Source organism: Pipistrellus kuhlii, unplaced genomic scaffold, assembly GCF_014108245.1.
Source record: "Pipistrellus kuhlii isolate mPipKuh1 unplaced genomic scaffold, mPipKuh1.p scaffold_m20_p_4, whole genome shotgun sequence".
Taxonomy (NCBI): Eukaryota; Metazoa; Chordata; class Mammalia; order Chiroptera; family Vespertilionidae; genus Pipistrellus; species Pipistrellus kuhlii.
This window is the reverse complement of record NW_023425540.1, coordinates 59,264,505-59,283,787: the sequence shown is the minus strand read 5'-3', so window position 1 is coordinate 59,283,787 and position 19,283 is coordinate 59,264,505. Positions and strand designations below refer to the sequence as shown.

At 38.0% G+C, this 19,283-nt stretch overlaps 1 protein-coding gene across 1 annotated transcript in view; it reads left to right on the top strand.

Annotated features, from left to right (window-relative positions):
- MCC (MCC regulator of WNT signaling pathway) overlaps window positions 1-19,283 on the top strand; it is a 338,649-nt gene that overhangs the window by 57,277 nt on the left and 262,089 nt on the right. Inside the window, exon 3 of the mRNA XM_036410932.2 lies at window positions 18,404-18,621. Coding sequence (XP_036266825.1) covers window positions 18,404-18,621 — 218 coding nt within the window. The remainder of the gene's footprint in view (window positions 1-18,403; window positions 18,622-19,283) is intronic.

Sequence of the window (19,283 nt, the reverse complement as noted above, 5' to 3'; positions counted from 1 at the left end):
TTCTGCCTACATGATTTCATGTGGTCTTGTGATTTTAATATTATTTTTGTGCCAATGACTCCCAAATGTATGATCTAGCCGTGCCCTTTCCCATGAGCTTCAGAATCAGGTAAAATTGACACATCTTTCTAGATATGCTACAGACCTGTCAACCTTCATTCCTCTCCCAGGTATCCCTATCTAGGAAATAGCACCAACCACTTTTTTGCTTAGGCCAGCAAATCCCATTGTCTCTTTTGCCAAGGTATATTCAGAATTTCTCCACTTCCTTTGCTCTCCTGCCACCACCTTTGTCTAAATCACCATCTTATCTTGCCCTTGAGTACTAAAACAGCCTATAAATGGCCCCAATAACGTTCAGTGACTTCCATAGCGCCTAAAATAAAAGTCACATTGGTTATTGCAATCTGGTTCATACCCACCACTCTACGTGATATCATAGTGTTCCCTCTGACTCATTATGCATGCTCTAACCACCCTAGCCTTCCTTCTTTTCCTCTTAGAAAATTCAGCTGGCCTCTACTTTTTGCCCTGGCTCTTTGCTCTGGTCTAGAACACCTTTCTTTCTGACTTTCTCATGGCATGGTTGGTTCTTCTCTGTTATTTAAGTTCAGTTTACAGATTCCCCCTTTAGAGAGTCCTTTCCAAGGTAATCTCTTCTCAGTCACTTTCTCACATGCTGTTATCGCTTCATGCCACTTAACTCTTATCTGACATTACATGATGTAATTACTTAAAGACTTAAGTAATATATATCTCTCTGCTACAGTACAATAAAAGTTCTACTAGAGTACTAGTGATCTTGCACTGGTGATCTTGATCAGGCACTGGTAGACCTCGGCACTTAATCCCTGGCACATGGGGGATGCTCAGTGCATATTTGTTGAATGAATGAATGAATGAATGAATGATCAGTGCTCCATGTTCATGTTTTGTTAGGGAGGGATACGTGGAAGTTCAATGCATGGCTCCAGACACTAAGGAAGTCACCATTTAATTGTAGAGTCATAAGCACATGATAAATTAAAAAGCTTAAATTAGCATCAGTGAAAATTAAGAAACCATTATGGTGCAAAAGATAAGGGGGTCTCAGAATTACTATAGCAGGAGTTTCAGGAAAGGGTTGATATTTTAGCTGTGACTGCAATTATGGAGAGAGGTGTTTAAATAATGTTGTACTGTAGTTAGAAAAACTTAGGTTTAACAGTTAAGTGTCAGAAAGACTTTATTGTAGTTCTGACATTTAACAGCACATCCACAGCAGGGAATTATTATAAATCAGCAGAAAAAGAAGACCCTTCAAAATATTATATGATCGATTTGGAAGAGGAATTTCAATAGGTTCGTTTTTCCCAAATGTTTTCTACAGAATACCAATTTATGGGATGATCATAAATATAATATGAAGAAAGAATTCCTTTGTAAAATACATTGAAAACTTTGGGTTTAAACTATATTAATAATTTTCTTTATTGTGAGGTATCTCAGATGATTGTATATGTTATTGTTTCTTGTCAGTCTCAAGGATAATAATAAAATATATATAATAATTATTATTATAATAAAATATAATAATATATAATAATATAATAATAAAATATATTTCTCAAATTTAATTGACCATAACTTTTATTTACAAATATTTCCTCTGGCACTGAATTCTCTGTTCAAATATACATTGGGGAAAAAATTAAGATATCTGAATAACTAGGACATAATAGATTTTTATATCTATTTTACTTTTTTATTTTTTAAAAATCTTGTTGAAAGTATTACATATGTTAAGTCATCATAGAAATAATATTTTAAAATTTCAGTGTCTTTCAGGTACCAGCTATATAAAACTTAACAGTTATATCAATAACAATAATAAAAATGGTTAAAAATTGCTAATATTTACTATACACAAGGTAATTTATTAGGCATTTTACTTGTATTATATGCTAAAACCATAAATCCCAGTTCACCACTGAGTTTTCATGGTACTTAAATTACATTCCTGATTATTCTGAGCTTCAGTTTTTTTTAATCTCAAAGATAGAATGGTAAAGCCGCATTATAAGGTATGGAAGGACTTAGGGAGATAGCATTTGAAAGTTCCTACACAGTACCTATTCACATTATCTACTCCTTGCCACTACCTTCTAAGTTTAGAATAAAATCTCTCTCTCTCTCTCCTCTCTCTCTCTCTCTCTTCTCTCTCTCTCTCTCTCTCTCTCTCTCTCTCTCTCTCTCTCTCTCTCTCTCTATATATATATATATATATATATATATATATATATATATATATATATAAGTTAAGTCTAAACCACAGAGCTACTACTAGGAGTTGAAACCACTAAGAAATAGCTTATTGAAATAGATGATTCTTTGAGTCCCCTGCAACTTTTACTTAGAAAAAACTTTCTTGATTATCAAGACACAAACTAAAAAGAACACTGCCACTTGGAGGCCACTCCCAGAAACTGCAGACACATAGTCCCCAGGGTCTTGAGGAGGGGCAGAGGACAATTCCTATTAGAATTAGCCCATTTCTTTGATAGCAAAGCGACAATATACCAAAATAGTTACAAGGTTTTTCATAGACTGCCGAAATTCCCAGTGGAAAACAACCTAGATTCAATATAATGATTTGTAATTGTTTAAATTTATGATTAACATTTTTTAATTAAAAATTTTTAAGTTACATTTTTAAAATTGTGATTTAATTTTTAAAAAAAATTTTGTGATCAGGACTCTAGAGTTTTAAAAAAGTTACAGTATTAGGTATTTATGTATATATTAGCAGTTCCAACAGAACCTTATTAAAACATGCCTCTTAAATAAACAGGTTTTGTTTGCTTTTACTTCAACCAAGCTGTAAATTCTACACATGACTTCCACATGTGTGTCAAATGTATAGATTATATGAAAGAGCTAGTGCTTCAGAGTGATGACCATTGAGAAAAACGGGGATTGCCCAAGGAGAGCTGGTGTATGCTTTCAAGCTCTCCTAATGAGTTTGTTACAAGCCTGTGCCTTTCAGATCTTTGGGGGCACTTGTTTTTCTTTCTTTGGCCAGGTCTCAGAGAGCCCATGCACTTATTTGAATCAAATCCCTATGGGTTTAAAGCATCATTTAAGTCAGCAGACATTAAAACCTGCTAATTAATACAACTAAATCTAATTTATGCTAAGATTAGAACAGTGAGCACAGTTTCCAATAACCTATATCTTCAAAGCCTCTTTATAGGCCTTTCCTCGAGATATATTCCCACCTGACGTGTCAGCCTTCATTACTGCTCTGATAATACCCCTGTGGTCCAGAAGGAATATAAAAAGTACGGGGGTTTCTCGGAGATCGCTAATAGCATGTGCTTTCCTTAACAGGAACTCAAAGCAAGGAGTTAGATCAAAACCCTCCAAGCCTGAGGGAGGAAATGTAAGGCGATATCCTGATTCCTTGGCAGATTTAAAGAAACAAATAAGCAGCCCTCTGACTATTGGATTAGTATCTTGCTTTAAAAAAATTAAAACCACATTTATTTAATAGCCAAAAATCTGTTTAGTCCTGCCACATTCCAATGTTCCAAAATAAATGTTACTCTTAAATATTGTTTTTATTTTTTCTCTCTGTATGTAAACATCTTTTCTAAACCCTTAAAACAGATTAAATTAAGTGAGACAAGAAGGCATTATTCAATCCAATTGGATTGGCCCTAATAGGTAGGGTTCTGGCTGGTGAGTAAAGAAAGTAAAAGTGTCTTAAATCCTCTATGGGCCCTGAATGAGCAATTAATAATTAACACAGAGCCTTTTAAATAAAGTCGCCATGAGTCATTGTTAAAAATACTATCCAGCTAGCATAAATCCAGACTAAAGTCACACAACAGTTTTTAGCCCTAATTGAAGGTTTCAGGAAATTTGTTTTTTGTGGTTGTTGTTTTATATACTCTAAGCCCTGTGTCATAGTGTGAACAATATGTTTATTTAATGTATTCTACTCCTGAATTGGGACTTAGAATAGGTTTCTAAAATCTGTAAGTAATAGGCACCATTTTATGTTTTTTAACTGCGTACTGAGAATACCATCAAGCAATTTTCTTCAGATTGATTGTTGTTTAGATTTAGTTTGGGTAGACTTGGTCAGTTCTTTAATTAATTTAGTCTCCCTGTATCTCTTTTTATTAACCTTTTCTTTCCAGTCCTTGAGCAGTCTCTATCCCCGTTATTTACCTGTCTATGCTTCTCAGATTGGCACTTCCATTGTCCATATCTAGGTCCTCCTTTTCATCCTCCTCCAAATTACTACATTTCCTCCTAACTTTTCTCTGACTGATTTCAGTTGATGCTGCTATGACTCCTAATATATCTAGTAAATATGTACTCATGGTAAAATTAATTATTTCTCTTCTGTCTACTTAAGAGACTCCACTATATCACCTCTGAACTCTTTTAGATGTCAAGACACCTTACCATCTAGTGGCCTCATCCTATCTTATTTTGTTCCCCATAATTTCCCCTCAGGGACCCTTAGTTTCAATAATACTGGTCTTATTGATACATACTCCTCAAACCTTCTTCTTGAGTTTTGTACCTTCTTTACTGTTACAGGTTTTTTTTGGTGAAAGGGGGCAACATTAATAAGTTTGAAGGAAAGGAGAAGGAAAAAGAGAGAGAACATGAACGTGAATATATTGAAGTCTAGGCAGTTGAATCTATCATAGGTGGATCCAGAGGCTTGAATGCCATCAATCTTCTTCCCTCCATATCTCAGCTCTTCCTTCAGAAGTGGCTTTATTCTCAGGCTCCTTGTTGTGGCCTCTAGCAGCCACAGATTTATACTCATTCTGTTGAGTAAAAAAAAAAAAAAAAAAGTGATTTTTCTCTTCACCCTAGTTCCTCAAAAGTCCTGGAAATCATCCTCACTGTGTCTTCTTGGGTCATATAACTATCCCTAGGAAGTCCCTTTGGCCAGAAAAATGCAGTGGTATGATTGGCAGGGCCTGGGTAACACATATCACCTGTAAGACTGGAGTAGAGTTGTCTCTGTTCCTATCATATAGACTAAGACTTAAAGAAGGGAGACAGAGAATCAAGGTGATGTCACCACACGAAGAGCAAATGGTTGCTAGACAGACAAAAAGAACAGATGTCCACCACATGATCCTGTACTATAAATCTTGCCTTCTTTCTTTTCTTTGTATATTTAACCTTGAAATCCTCAAAAGGCTTTAATAATGCTTCATAAAATTGATATGTGCACATAATATGTTTAGCAACTAAGTGAGTTGTGTGTTTTCTCACGCAACCAAACTGTAAATTTTTTAAATGAATTTTATGAGTATAACTGTCATTGTAATTATGAACTATACTGTGTTACCATTATCTATTAGTATGTCTATCCACTTTACTAGATTATACATCCTGGACAAATAGCACAGAGTCTGACACATGGCAAGCACTGGAAGAATACTTGATCAATAAATGAATGTATTAATGAGCAACACTTTTTGGTACCCTAGTCTCTATTGTAACTATTTGTTGATTTATTGTCAACCATCAAAGCATAGGCTTCTTTCTTTGAGGTACAGCTTTTCCTTTGAAATAAAACATGTGTGTTTGGATCTGGGCAATTTTTAAAAAGAAAATGAGTCCAAGTAATGAGTTGTAGGTCAATCTGATCAAAATTAAATTTTCCCTTCAAGTTTATTCTTATACTGAATTTATAGTCTCAAGCTGGATGTAATAAAAGTGCCAGAACATTGATTTCCTTTCAGCTAATATCCAGTAGATGCCTTCACTGTGATGTTTGCTGCTAAAATGACAAAACAAGGAGAAGCCATAGTGTGCTTAACTTAAAATTATGGCCACAATGTTTTTCAGCTCTTCCTATCAAGAGGTGGAGATTTTTCCCCTTGAATCTAGGGAGGCTTTGTGATTTATTTTGACCAACAGAATCTGATGAAAGTAAAATTGTGCAAGTTTTGGAGTCTAGGCTTCAAAATACCTTACAATTTTTTGCTTTACCTCTTGGAACATTCTTGGAACAATGAAAGAAAGTCTGGGCTAGACTAACAAATGACAAGAGAGATCACATAGAGAGGCCTAGCCAACAGCCAGCATCTAGGCTCCAGGCACATGAGTGTGCACATCTTAGTCCCTTCAACCCTGCTTGTGCTACTAGGGGACTGCAGGTCACACTGGTGATTCTAGATGAGATACAACAGAGAATTTACCAGGAGAGCCCATTCAAAAGTATTGAACCAGAATCACAAAGAAACCATTTCTGTTTTAAGTTACTAAATTTTGTGATCTCTTGTTATGTAGCAGTAGATAAGTTATACACATAGGGAATTACCCTTAAGAACTTCATGAAATTACTATGAATATGAATCAAGACAAAAGACCCAAAACCATCTACAGAAGGAAAAACTAAAGGATGATGTAAGAAGGAAAAAATAGGGTATATTTCTTTTTCTTAAACTCTTAAGCAAGTACATGGATTTTCCAGTACTCTTTGAAGTATTAAATATTTTGAGTTTCTTATGTAGATTAGTATCTTATATAAGTCAACACACTGGTCTGTGATGGTCTGAATTCTTGTAAAATGATGTCACAAATAGTACAAACTGGTTTCATCTTACTTTCTGATTTTGTCTCTCATTGGTGTTTCAAGCCACTTGGTGCTGCTCCTTTTAAATATAGTATTTTGGCCATTTTCCTATAGCATTAATCACTTTATTTTAGTTCCTGGGAACCCAGGTGTGCTTATCTCGGTGGCAATCTGGCATGAAGGGTGCCAGTGATTACCTGTGTTGATCGTATCTTTTGAACCACATATAACACAATAAAATTGCTCATCTGTTTTCTCTCCCACATGATTTAACTGAAGCGATTCATTTAGTGTCACTGTTTTTATTGGATGTTGAAACCATTCCAATTTCAGTGGCAGTGCTACAACTTGGCATGATTTTAGGTATTTCTCCCCCCCCCCCATAGAATAAAAATGATTACTTGGCTGAGATAAAGGTTTACTTTGGCCAGACTATTTCATTGTCCATTGTTCATTCTAGAGAATCTGTCACTCACCATTACAATCACAAAAGGCTCAGAAAGGCTTATTTTGCTTTCTTGTTATTTCTTCTAAGACTACTGCAAGTTCATGGGGGAACATAAATGAAAGGGCATTAGTAAATGACTGTTTAAATCAGTTACATTTTTATGGTTGTTTGGAAAGATTTCATGTTTTCCAGATGATTCATTTAAGTTTGCTATCTACAAGAAAAACATTTTTGCTTCTAATTGAAGCAGAATTTAATCTATTACCTTGTGTATTTATTTAGTTATCATTTTATGGATGCATATCTGTCAGTTTTAAATATTTTTAAAATTACTATGTCAGACTCCTTGCTTGGTATTTATAGTGTTTTTATTGATTTATCTGACTTAATATTTAGAGTTCTTTGATAAAATTTTTTGCCTTGAATTACAAGATTACAGTCCAGAGAGTCTGTTAAATGTTATCTAGTTTCACTCTTTAAATAGTATAAATGAGAGAATGGAGAGTTAAATAATAATTCTCAGTTCACAGAATTATTTGGTGACATGGCTGAGACTAGACTGGAACTCTCCAGAAAGGAGCAAAGAAACAAATAAATATACATTAGTAGAAAAGAGATAAGAAAATTAGAGGGCCGGTACAGGAAGTCTCCCCTTTAAATAATAAACATTCTAGAAGGAGCAAACAGAAAACGGAGAGGAAGAAATCATCAACAAATGGTCAAAGATATTTCCCTTCCAAATGAAGGATGGAGGGTTTCTCGATAGAAAGGGTCTACTACCAGTGAGTCTCACCAGCTTTAAAAGGCAAAAGTTGGCTCACATTAAAACACACATCATTGTGAAATTTTATAACACTAGGAACAAAGAAAAAGTTCTTCAAACTTTCAGAGAGAAAAACAAAACAGGACAAATATAAAAGATTTAGAATCAAAGTGGCTTTTGATTTCTTACAATGACAGATATTTAAATGAACAATATCTTCAAAATTCTGAAGAAAAATTATTTCCAACTAGAATTCCTTACCAAATTATTAGTGAAGTGTAAGGATAAAAGTAAGTATTTTCATGCATGCAAAGTCTCAGAAAATTTATTTCCATGCCTAGTTTTTTTTATGTGTTTTTTTTTTTTACTCAAGTTTTCTTTGTTTGTTTATTAATCCTCACCTAAGGATACTTTTCCATTGATTTTTAGAGAGAGTGGAAGGAAGGAGAAGAGACAAAGAGGGATAAACATCGGGGTACGTGCCCTTGACTGGAACTGAACCCAGGACCTTCAGTCCATGGGCCAACTGTCTATCCACTGAGCCAAACCAGTTAAGGCCCCATGCCTAATTTCTTAGAAATCTACTGGATCTAAAAAAAAAAAAAAAAAAAAAAAAAGGAAGAAAGGAAGGAAGGGGAAAGGTTAACCTAGAAAGAGAAAAACTTGGAACCTTGAAACAAAGAGTAAACAGGTTAGAAGTGAAGCATAATGGTTATTGGAACCAGTCTAGACTAGACTAAGCAGGTCAAAAAGTCCCAGGAGAAAATTTTCATACAAAATTTGATGGGATATTTATGCACCTTAAATTATTGAGAGAAGGTTAGATAATTGGCTAAGAATTTAAGGTTAGATAATTGGCTAAGAATTTTTTTTATATAGAAAGCTAAACAAATGAAAATACAAAAAGAAAAACACTGTTAATCCCAGGAAAAACTAAAAATTGGTCTAGAAAAGAAGAGCAGTCATTTCCCACTTGTGAATATATGATTTACATCATCATAATTCATATGGTCATAATGTAAAGAAAAAATATTGATTTCCATATCAAGTAACATAATTAGATATCAAGACATAGCTTCTATCTGAAAATAATTTAAAAAATTGAAATAACTATATTTTTAAGTTGTATTTTAAGACACTGAATTTCCAGCAAAATAGTAAAGATTTGTGAGTGTAAAATCTAAATGAATGAGGAAATCAGGAGCAGCACACTACTTTTACCTTAAGATTATTGTCTAAACCTGCTAAAATTGAATTTTGGATTATCTGATTGTGTGGGCCCTGAGAACAGAAAACAATTCCAAGGACTGCACAAGTGGGAATCTAATCTAATTCAAAAGCCAGACTATTAGAGGATTCTACCCTCTGTGTAAGGTTGAATCAGAAGTATATTACCCCATATACTACCCTCTGAGTATTCTAACGCAAATTGTTTTGGAGATGAGTAAAGTAGTTCTAAAAGAATATCAACACATAATTTTCCAGGGATTATGGATGACTCAGTATCTATCATTACTAAGTATGTAAGGACAGTAAATACCATAAGCAAGAATTAACATAGCCCTAACCAGTTTGGCTCAGTGGATAGAGTGTCTGCCTGCAGACTGAAAAGTCCCAGGTTTGATTCCGGTCAAGGACATGTACCTTGGTTGCAGGCACATCCTCAGTAGGAAGTGTGTAGGAGGCAGCTGATCAATGTTTCTCTCTCATTGATGTTTCCAACTCTCTATCCCTCTCCCTACCTCTCTGTAAAAAAAATCAATAATATATATATATTTTTTAAAGAATTAATATAAAAAGTAAACCCATGAAGATTTTATTTATTGGACTTATCAGACTCAGAATATAAAGTAATTTAATTTACTATGTTCAGAAAGAAAATCCTAGCTAAAAAATAAAATTAAAAAGTAGATGTGAAAAACAACCAAATCAATATCTAGGAATGAGAATTGTTATCTACAGATATATATATATAAAAGCCCAAGCGACCAAACGACCAGTTTACCAGTCACTATGACACCCACTGACCACCAGGGACCAGTTGCTCGATGCAGGAGCTGCCCCCTGGTGGTCAGTGCACTCCCACAGCGGGAGTGCCGCTCAGCTGACCAAGGACACCAAACACCGGGCTCATGGCCAGCAAGTGGAGTTGTGGTGGCACAAGCCTCTCTCACCTCCAAGCAGCAGCTGTGGCAGGTGCAGCAGGGCTGGGCTGGGCCAGAGTGGCTCCCAGCCCGGGCTCCTCCCCAGCCTCCTGCCATTTCTCGCGCTATACATCCCTCGGGGGATGTTGGACTGCCGGTTTCAACCATATTCCTGCAGTCCCACATCCCCTGAGGGGTCCCAGATTGTAGGCTGAGGGACCCCACTGGTGCACGAATCCATACAAAGGGCCTATAGTAATTTAAATAAGAACAATTAAAATGAACAACAAATGAGTTGGAAATGGAGAATTAGTGAAATAGTTTTATATGTCCATTATTTCAAGCTTATAAATGGGATTGTTCAAATCTTACTTGTTTTTGGTCTGTTTGTTCTGGTATTTAATGAGAAATATGCTGATATCTTTAATATGATTGTGGATTGGTATATTTCTCTTTCTCTCATAGGTATCAATTTTACTCTATGTATTTTGATGTTTTTTTTATTGTTATGTACAAATTTAAAGTTGTTATATCTTTCTGGTGACTTTAATCCTTTACCATTTTTAAATAGGCCTATTTTTAATAATGCTTTTGTGATATAATAAAAAATATATATTGTTTTGCTCCCTGTTCCTGTGCTTGACGTAATGGACATATAAAAGGCTTTGTATAAAACCTATAGTGAAGTGTTTGAACACTCTCAATGGGTTTTTTGCAAACTGTTTTCAGCAGAGGATATAATACCTGAATGAAATCCCTACCAGTTGTGTAATGAATATTTATGACTTCAATGTAATAAAACCTATTATTTTAAAAGACAAAAATTAAATTAAAATTAAATTAAAAGATATATGAAATTGATGACTTCCTGGCAAGAATGCTAAAGTAAAAACAGAGAAGGCACAAATAATTGTTAAAGAAAATGAGTAGCCGAAACTGGTTTGGCTCAGTGGATAGAGCATCGACCTGTGGACTGAAAGGTCCCGGGTTCGATTCTGGTCAAGGGCATGTACCTTGGTTGTGGGCACATACACAGTAGGGGGTGTGCAGGAGGTAGCTGACCGATGACTCTCTCATTGATGTTTCTAACTCTCTATCCTTCTCCCTTCCTCTCTGTAAAAAGTCAATAAAATATATTTAAAAAAAAAGAGAAAGAAAAAGAAAAGAAAAGAAAATGAGTAAAGATTATCAGAAAGCAAGGATTGATTGCTGAGTGGGGAAATTCTATTGCCATGTAGGCAATCCAATCAAGCATGGAGTCCAGAAAGGCTCTCTCCAAGTTGAGGTGTGGGAGAAAAGATCACAAACTGTCTCAGCCCTGTATTAATGCAGAGTACCTAGACACTGTTGATAAGCAACATCTTATGTTTGTTGACTGGGTATACACTGGGCTAGATGAAGGTCATATGTGTGTAGATATGGCATGTATCAGGAGAAAGGCATCCAGCCAGGGGCCTCTCGTTTGCACAAGTAGCAAATGAGTCAAGCCAGCCTGCACAGTTGTTGGCAGAGTAGGTGGCCAAGTCAAGGTTTGTTAAAACCAATATCAGGAGTGAAAAGGAGACATTCCTACAGATGCTGCAGACATCAATAAAAAGAAAATGCGAGCATTTTCCACCAATGTATTTTGAAATTTAGAAGAAATAAGGACATTTTCAGAAAAATAGAACTTACTAAAACTGATTCAGCCCTAACCGGTTAAGCTCAGTGGACAGAGCATTGGCCTGTGGACCGAAGGGTCCCGGGTTCGATTCTGGTCAAGAGCACATACCTTGGTTGCAGTGTCCTCCCCTGCCCAGGTCCTAGTCGGGGCTCATGCAGGAGGCAACCAATCATTGTGTTTTTCTTACATTCATGTTTCTCTCTGTCTTTCCTTCTCCCACTCTCTCTGAAAATCAATGGAAAAATATTCTCAGGTGAGCATATTTTAAAATGAGGATTAAAAAATAATAATAATTAAAAAATAAATTAAAAACTGATTCATTAAGGAATATAAAGTCTGAATAGTTCTGTAACTAAGAATTAAATTAAAAGAGTTATTTTTAAAATCTTTCCACAAAGAACAATCAGGTTCAGACAGCTTCACTGGCAAGTCTATCTAATAGTCAAAAAGAACAAATAATTCCAGTTTTATATAGACTCACATATAACCTTAATACCAAAACATGAAAAGGACAATATAAGAAAGAAAACTTAGAGGCCAGCTTTACTTTTGACTAGAGATGCTGAAATTTTATATAATTGTACAAACCCAAATCCATAGTATATAAATAACATATCACATATTTTGAGCATGTTGGGTTTGTCTTTTGAATGCAAGCTTGTTTTAACATTAAGAAATCAAAATAATCCACCACATTTAAAAAAGTAAATGAAACATACCAACTTTCTAGGAATAAAGGATAATATAGTTCTACTTTTTGCTAAAAAGCTGGGCTTAGAACCATTTTGTATTCTTGTTTGTATTTTTCCTACTTGGCATTTTCCATTTTAATTAGGCTCATTTTCAGCCAAAAATGTGGTGAGCGCCATGGGCATGCCACCCAAAGAATGTGTGTGGTGCTTCTCATCACAGCATGCAGGCCCAGACCAGTGTTATCCCCATCCAATCTGGCTTTATGGAACGCGAAAACTAGGGACTACCCAGGACTTGCTGAATACATGGCCCATTAGTATGCCTTGTAGGGGAAAGATAAATTGATTGAAAATTCAGTCTCTCTCTTTCTAACCAAGAGAGACAGGTTTTTTATTTATTTTTTCATCTTAAACTCTTATGGACCATGGACATTATCCCCCGTAACTCCAAACCATCCCCAGGTTCAGGTTAAACTCAATTAACCCATCCTTGCTCTACTGCCTCCTCTTTATAACACTTTCCCTAAACTTTCCTTTGAATTCTTTAGCCCCGAGTCAAACCACTTGCTTATCGCCTTTATATATCTAGTTTAGACAAGCCAAGAGAATAGCCGCCAAATATTGTTTTTAATTACTTTTTTGAGTAAAAAAAATGCTTGCCTCAGCTGTGCTTTTATAACTGTATTATTAACTGCCAAAGGGCACTTCGCCATTTATATTAAATTTGGTGAACAGAACAATAGAATGTCGAGCTGGGGAAGAATTTTAAAGGCTAGTTATTCCAGCCGTCCTTTTGGTTTTCTCTAAACCGTCTTGCAGTGGGCGTTCTCAAGCCCATGCTTAAATACATCAAGGACTGGTGAATTTACTTGTTATGAAGGGCTATTAAGCAACATCCACTAATGATGATGATGTTGATAAGCACACTTCAGTAAGAAAAATGCATTTGCCTTTCATCTTTTCTTCTTGTCACATAGCAACAGTAGTTGCATTTCAAAATACATCTTCCACTCTATTCTCGATGTTTCATTAAATTCAGTACATTGACCCTAGATTGGATACATGTGACATATATTCAGAAGAACACTAATAAGCTCACTTTCTGAAATAGCTGCCGAAGGCCAACAAAATGACTTGTATCACTTGGAAGGTAATATTATTTACCTCCCCTTAATAGGATGCATGCTTTGAATTGCTTTTGCTTTTGGGGTTTCCCTCCCCACCTCCGCACCCCCCCGGAGAAATCCTTTCCCACCCAATTTTCCTGGTGATCACAGTTACAGGTTTTAAGACAATTGATCTATATAGATTTGCCATGTAATTTATGCTGGAAGAAGCTAGTGGTTCTCATGGGATCTAGGCTCCTGAATTTCGTACAAGCACTGAAAATGACTAAAGACTCATGCTGGTTCTGTTTTGAACTAAATGAATTACTGCTGCTTCTGTTGATGTCAGTATTATCTAGAAATAGTAAATGCGCTATGACAGGGAAAGCCGACACCTGGCAGCCAATTTGTTCAAATTCTCCCATGCAATTTTTTATTGGTGTGGTAGTTCTAAATTCAGAACAGTAGCTGCTTCTGGTGTTTTGGAAGTAGTATTTTCTGTCATGCCACTGAGGGTAATAAATTCGGCAATGTTATCTAAACAATCCACATAAATGAAAGATTAATGATCACTACATAGAGACAATATTATAAGATACTATTAATCCAAGTCTCAGGATCCTCTAAGCTCTCTGCATTACTGTCTGCCTGTGATATGATGAGACACCCCAGCATTCACATGAAGGATGGAAAAACAAGAACTAGATGGAAAAAACAGAGGGGTGGCTAGGGTGGCCACAGCACAGGCCTGATGAAGATTTTATACCTGCTCAGCTCTGGAGCCCGTCCAGCTGTTACTGCTGGGCTGTGCAGCACGGTGCTGGCCACAAGTTTAGGGAAGGCCACTTGTCCTCTGGAGATAAGAGTTGGCCAAGTTGAATAGGGAAGCAAAGTCTATCAAACCCAATAACCAAAGACTTTGACTTACTGGTGGAATATTCCATACTCAGAGAGACATGATTTTGGTCCTGACCTAATTGGCTGTTTTCGTCTCCTTTACATTAACACCATTATTAATTACAAACTATTGATGAAATTATAGTGACTGGTTAAGTGCCAAAAGTTTGTTTTTTTAAGAATTAGCCCTTTTACCAGGTAACTCTCAGAAGTTGGGAGAGAGTGTACATTTCCCTCAGATATTTGTTCCCTATTAAGTTGTCCAAAATGAACTTCAAATAACTACAAGTGATAGTTACTAACATGTGTTGGTGAGTTTATCATATGCCAGACATTGTCTAATGTGTTATAAAATTTTAATCTTATTTAATTCTCGCAACATCTTTATGAAGTACATGTTCTTGTCCCCATTTTAAAGATGAGAAAACTGAAGTTCAGATTAAGATAACTTGCTTGAGGTCATATAGCTGGTCATGCTGACTCTTGATTTGACCCCAAGCGATCTGAGTGATTGCAAAACCCTAGCTCTTAACCACCATTCTGTGCAAATGAGCAATGTCTACAAAATGAAGCTGAAAGAGAGAAAATGTCCTCCTATAAAAATGGGGGGGGGGGATTATTTAGTCATTCATAGGTCATAGGTAGGACTAAGTAAGATGTGTAGGCTGCTTAGAACAGTGCCTGCTCCCTGGTGCCTTTGAAAAGATGTTGGGTATCATGTTTAAGGTGAAGTATAGGTTTTCTATATGCTTTGGCTTGCCTTATTTTCATAGGGAGCCTGCCCCCACGGGAAGGTGGCATAGTGCCTTTGGTGTATAAGCACAGTAATTATAAACCTCGAGGCCAAACCTGGGTGGCACTTTGAAGATGGAATTAAAACTAGCAGGTAGCTGCCAAGTACCCAGCACAGCAGTGTTTGGCAGATGTTCTATTCCAGCATCTCTCAGAAAGCAGGATTTTCCCAGCAATGTGTTTTATGAACATGTCAAAATGCCACATGTTTCCTATGCTTTTCTGATAAGCAAAACATTTAGAATCCGTGCTCTGTCACCTTTAAACACTAAATATTTTGACTGGGGGGAAAAAAAGAAGAAAAAAAGAATACACCTTCCCGCTTACTTCAGAGCATCCAGTGGGTTGATAGTGGCAGAAGTGATGGCTTCCGTTGATTCTGTGTGTGCAGAGACCTCGGTTCCAGGGAGTGCTTTGGCCTGTGGTTTTCCAAGGATGCCATGCAGCCAGTTTCCTTACTGGCTTACAAAATAACTGCTTAGTAGTTGTTATGGATAGAATGTGTGTGTCTCCCCTTAAATGTGCATGTTGACCTGCTAGCCCCCACTGTGGTAGTGTTTGGAGATGGAGCTATTGGGAGGTAATTAGATGAGGTCACGATGATGGGGCCCTCACGATGGAATTAGTGTCTTAATCAGAAGAGACACCAAAGAGCCTAGTGAGCATGGGGACAATAGAACGGTAATGCTGTCCAATTTGTGGAGAAGGAAGCACAGCCATCTCCCTAAGTCAGTGGGCTTTTTCTCTTTTTTGAGGTTAGTAAGGGAGCGAAGAGAGATTGACAAGAGGTTGAATGGGAGCCTAGAAACATCAGGTTACATCATGCTTCAAAAAGCAAAAGGAAGTTGATTACCAGACATACAATTTTTATGTTTTTCAGTGAGATCATCCCAATTAAATGACAAATTTTGCCTCAGGAATGTTGGGTTTTATTCAGAAAATATGATATGAAGACACATTAAAAGAGAATGATGGGAACAGTCTACTGTATTCTTAAAAAATGCACTTCCCTTTTTGGGGTCCCTTTATATGAATACTAATAGGGTTGACTTGGCTCCAAAGCAGAAGATCTGAGTTCCTCAGCATCACTTCAGCCAAAGTTGTGAGGGTAATAGTGTGAGGGCCTTTTGATCTTGCTGATTAACATGGAGCTTGGCTAACCTGATTACATGATTCTGCCAGAAACTGTGTTTAGATCTGTTACTACAGCATATTAAGTTCAAATGAAGCACCTTGGCTCATCTGTTCCAGAACTGTGGCATTTTATTATTTGAAAATGAGGCTCCCTGTTTGCATAAGGAAAAAGTTCAGGTGTATAATTTATTTTGATTTTAAAAATTAATCTCCCTGTTGCTTTGTCCCAGTTAAGAAGTGAAACCCTACATACAGTACAACCATGGGTAATTCAGAAATCCATTCAGTTAATGTATATTAAATGCCATGTGCAAGGTACTGAGGATACTGTGGTGAAACATAACAGGCAAGGCCCAACCCTGTGCTTTTTGTCTTACATGTGAGATATACAGCTATCTGTGATTCAGCCCATTGTTCAACTCTGACCTCAGTCAGTCTTCTTGCTACATGTTGTGGGGACCAGAACAGGGAGCGTCAGGCCGCTGGGCAGGTGGCAAAGATCATTCAAAAGAGCAGGGGAGGAGACTCTTCCCTGTCCCTACATGGGAGTCTGTACTTGTTCTTCAAGAAATCTCTATCTCTGCTATTAAAAAAAAAAAAAAAAAAAAGCAGGGGAGAAAGGACTGGCATTTTGCAGAAGGGAAGCAAGCCCACCCTTGCAATACAGTTGGCAGACTTTAATTCTAAATAATAAAGAGGTAATATGCAAATTGACCATCACACTCTCACAAGATGGCTGCCTACAACCAAGCCGGCAGGGGGGTTAGTGAGGGATGACCAAACAGCTGAACAAGCAGGCTGTATGGGATGACCAGGCCAGCAGGGGGGTTAGTGAGGGATGACCAAATGACTGAACAGCAGGCTGTGTGGGCAACTAGGCTGGCAGGGGGCCCATGAGGGGCAACCAGGCCAGCAGGGGGGGCAGTTGGGGGTGATCAGGCCAGCAGGAGAAGCAGTTAGGGGCAACCAGGCAGGCAGGCAGGCAGATAGGCGAGCAATTAGGAGCCAGCGGTCCAGGATTATGAGAAGGATGTCTGACTGCCAGTTTAGGCCTGATCCCCAGGATTGGGCCCAAACCAGCAGTCGGACATCCCCAGAGGGGTCCCAGATTGGAGAGGGTGCAGGCTGGGCTGAGGGGACCTTCCCCCCCCCCCCCCCACTCCACCCCCGTGCACAAATTTTGTCCACTGGGCCTTTAATATGTATGTAAGAGGGTTGACTTGTTGACTTTGTATTGTACTTTCCCCATTGTATTATTGATATAATTATTAGCATATTTTATTAGGTTGCAATCTGCTATAATATTTAAGGTAATACTCACTGCTCTCACAAACAAAACAAAAATACATGGTGGACCAAACACAAAAGAAGTTTCCCTTTCCTAATCCTATAAAGTCAAAACAGGGTGCCTGTGGGTCGCCTATTGGCCATGAACAGGCTAATGCAGCAGGTAATTCAGGGGCCCTGACAGCTCCCATCCTGTGACTTCCCTATCTGTAGTACATGTCGTCCCAGGGTGCCAGGCCCATCTGAACAAGGCCTGAAGGCAAGGGCATGGAGAACCACACACGAGGGGGTGTAACAGCCCTGGACTGATGCTTACTACTTCTATTCGCCTCCTATCGCTCAGAGCTCAGCTGCATGGCTACCCCTAACTGGCAGATACAATCTGTCTCTCCGTAGCTTCTTCCAGGTAAGAGGACATCGACACCAGAAAAGTATGATAAGATGCCATATCTTAACTCTCTATCTTTTCACTTGCTTCTTTCTTTCTCAGATGGAAAAAAGAATCACAGTCAGAAGCCTCCTCATATATTAACCCTGTGTCCATCACAGATAGATGTGGCTCGGACCTGCATTCCCTTTTCTCGGCCTCTGGTGCTTTTTTTTTTTTGCCAAGTATTGCTGCTTGTGGTGGCACATATTCACTGGATAGCTGTTCCTGAATGCTTTGCCTATAACTGCTTTCGTCTCCGGGCTCTGCCTATAACTGTTTTCGTCTCCGGGCTCCCCATGTGTTCCTTTGAAAGGGAAAGTGCTTAGCATGTAGGCTGGGTGCCACATGTGTTCTGACTTGCTGGCCCATGGAAGTGTTAGGAGGTTCCACCTCGTTGCCCACTGGCCACCCACAGGCTACTAAAGGCAGCATCTTTTTATTTCCTCTCCTAGGTGCCCTGTCAGCGGCCAGGGAGAGCTGGGAATACGACTCGGGTGCCAGGGACCTCCAGAGCCCGGACCTGCAGAGTCAGCCGGCCCTGCAGAAGCTTCTTGAGTGCAGTGGCAGCAGCTTCGAACACCAGCAGGCCGCCGCTCTGCACAAACTGCTCGCACAGGCCCCACACGTCGGCGACTCTGTGGGAGGAAGCTACCTAGAACTGGCCAACACAGTGAGTGCTTTCTGGTGTACAGACCACACCTTTAGGCCTGCGTGCGTTCCAGTGCACATGTGTTCATGTTGAACTCCAGGGGACGTATTGGGTGTTATCTCCCGTATTTACCTAATGAGCATGGTTTAGGCTCCAGCATTGCCCATAACATTACGTGCTCCAAACACTTACGTCAGTGGCTTTACTCGTTACTAAGAGCAGAATGGACCCCTAATGTGTTTTTGGTTGGTAACTTGTACAGATTTAATTACTAGAATATCAATAACAGCTTTTCTACAACTGGAATGTCTGTGTTACCAGAAATTACAAATTAATAGGACATAATCCTTTCTGTTCCCTAATTTGGTATTTACTCAATTGAAAAACAAAGAGGATAGTAAGCTTATTGTTTCTGCTTGTACTTTTAAAATATTGTCTGTAAAAAAACTATGATACAACTTAGAGTTTAATTTTGCTCAGGTTAATCTTCCTTTTTACCTTAGGGTGAATCATTACCATGAGGCACTCTGTGTGAAAAGCTATTGTCATCCTTTTGAGTTAGTTCTGAGGAATGAGGGTGGGTGGCTGATGGCCTGCACTATTTGGGGAGACGTGTGGACAGTTCACAAATTGAGATTGCTACCCAGCCTACCTTGCTTCTTGACACTGAAGTTTGAATGGTG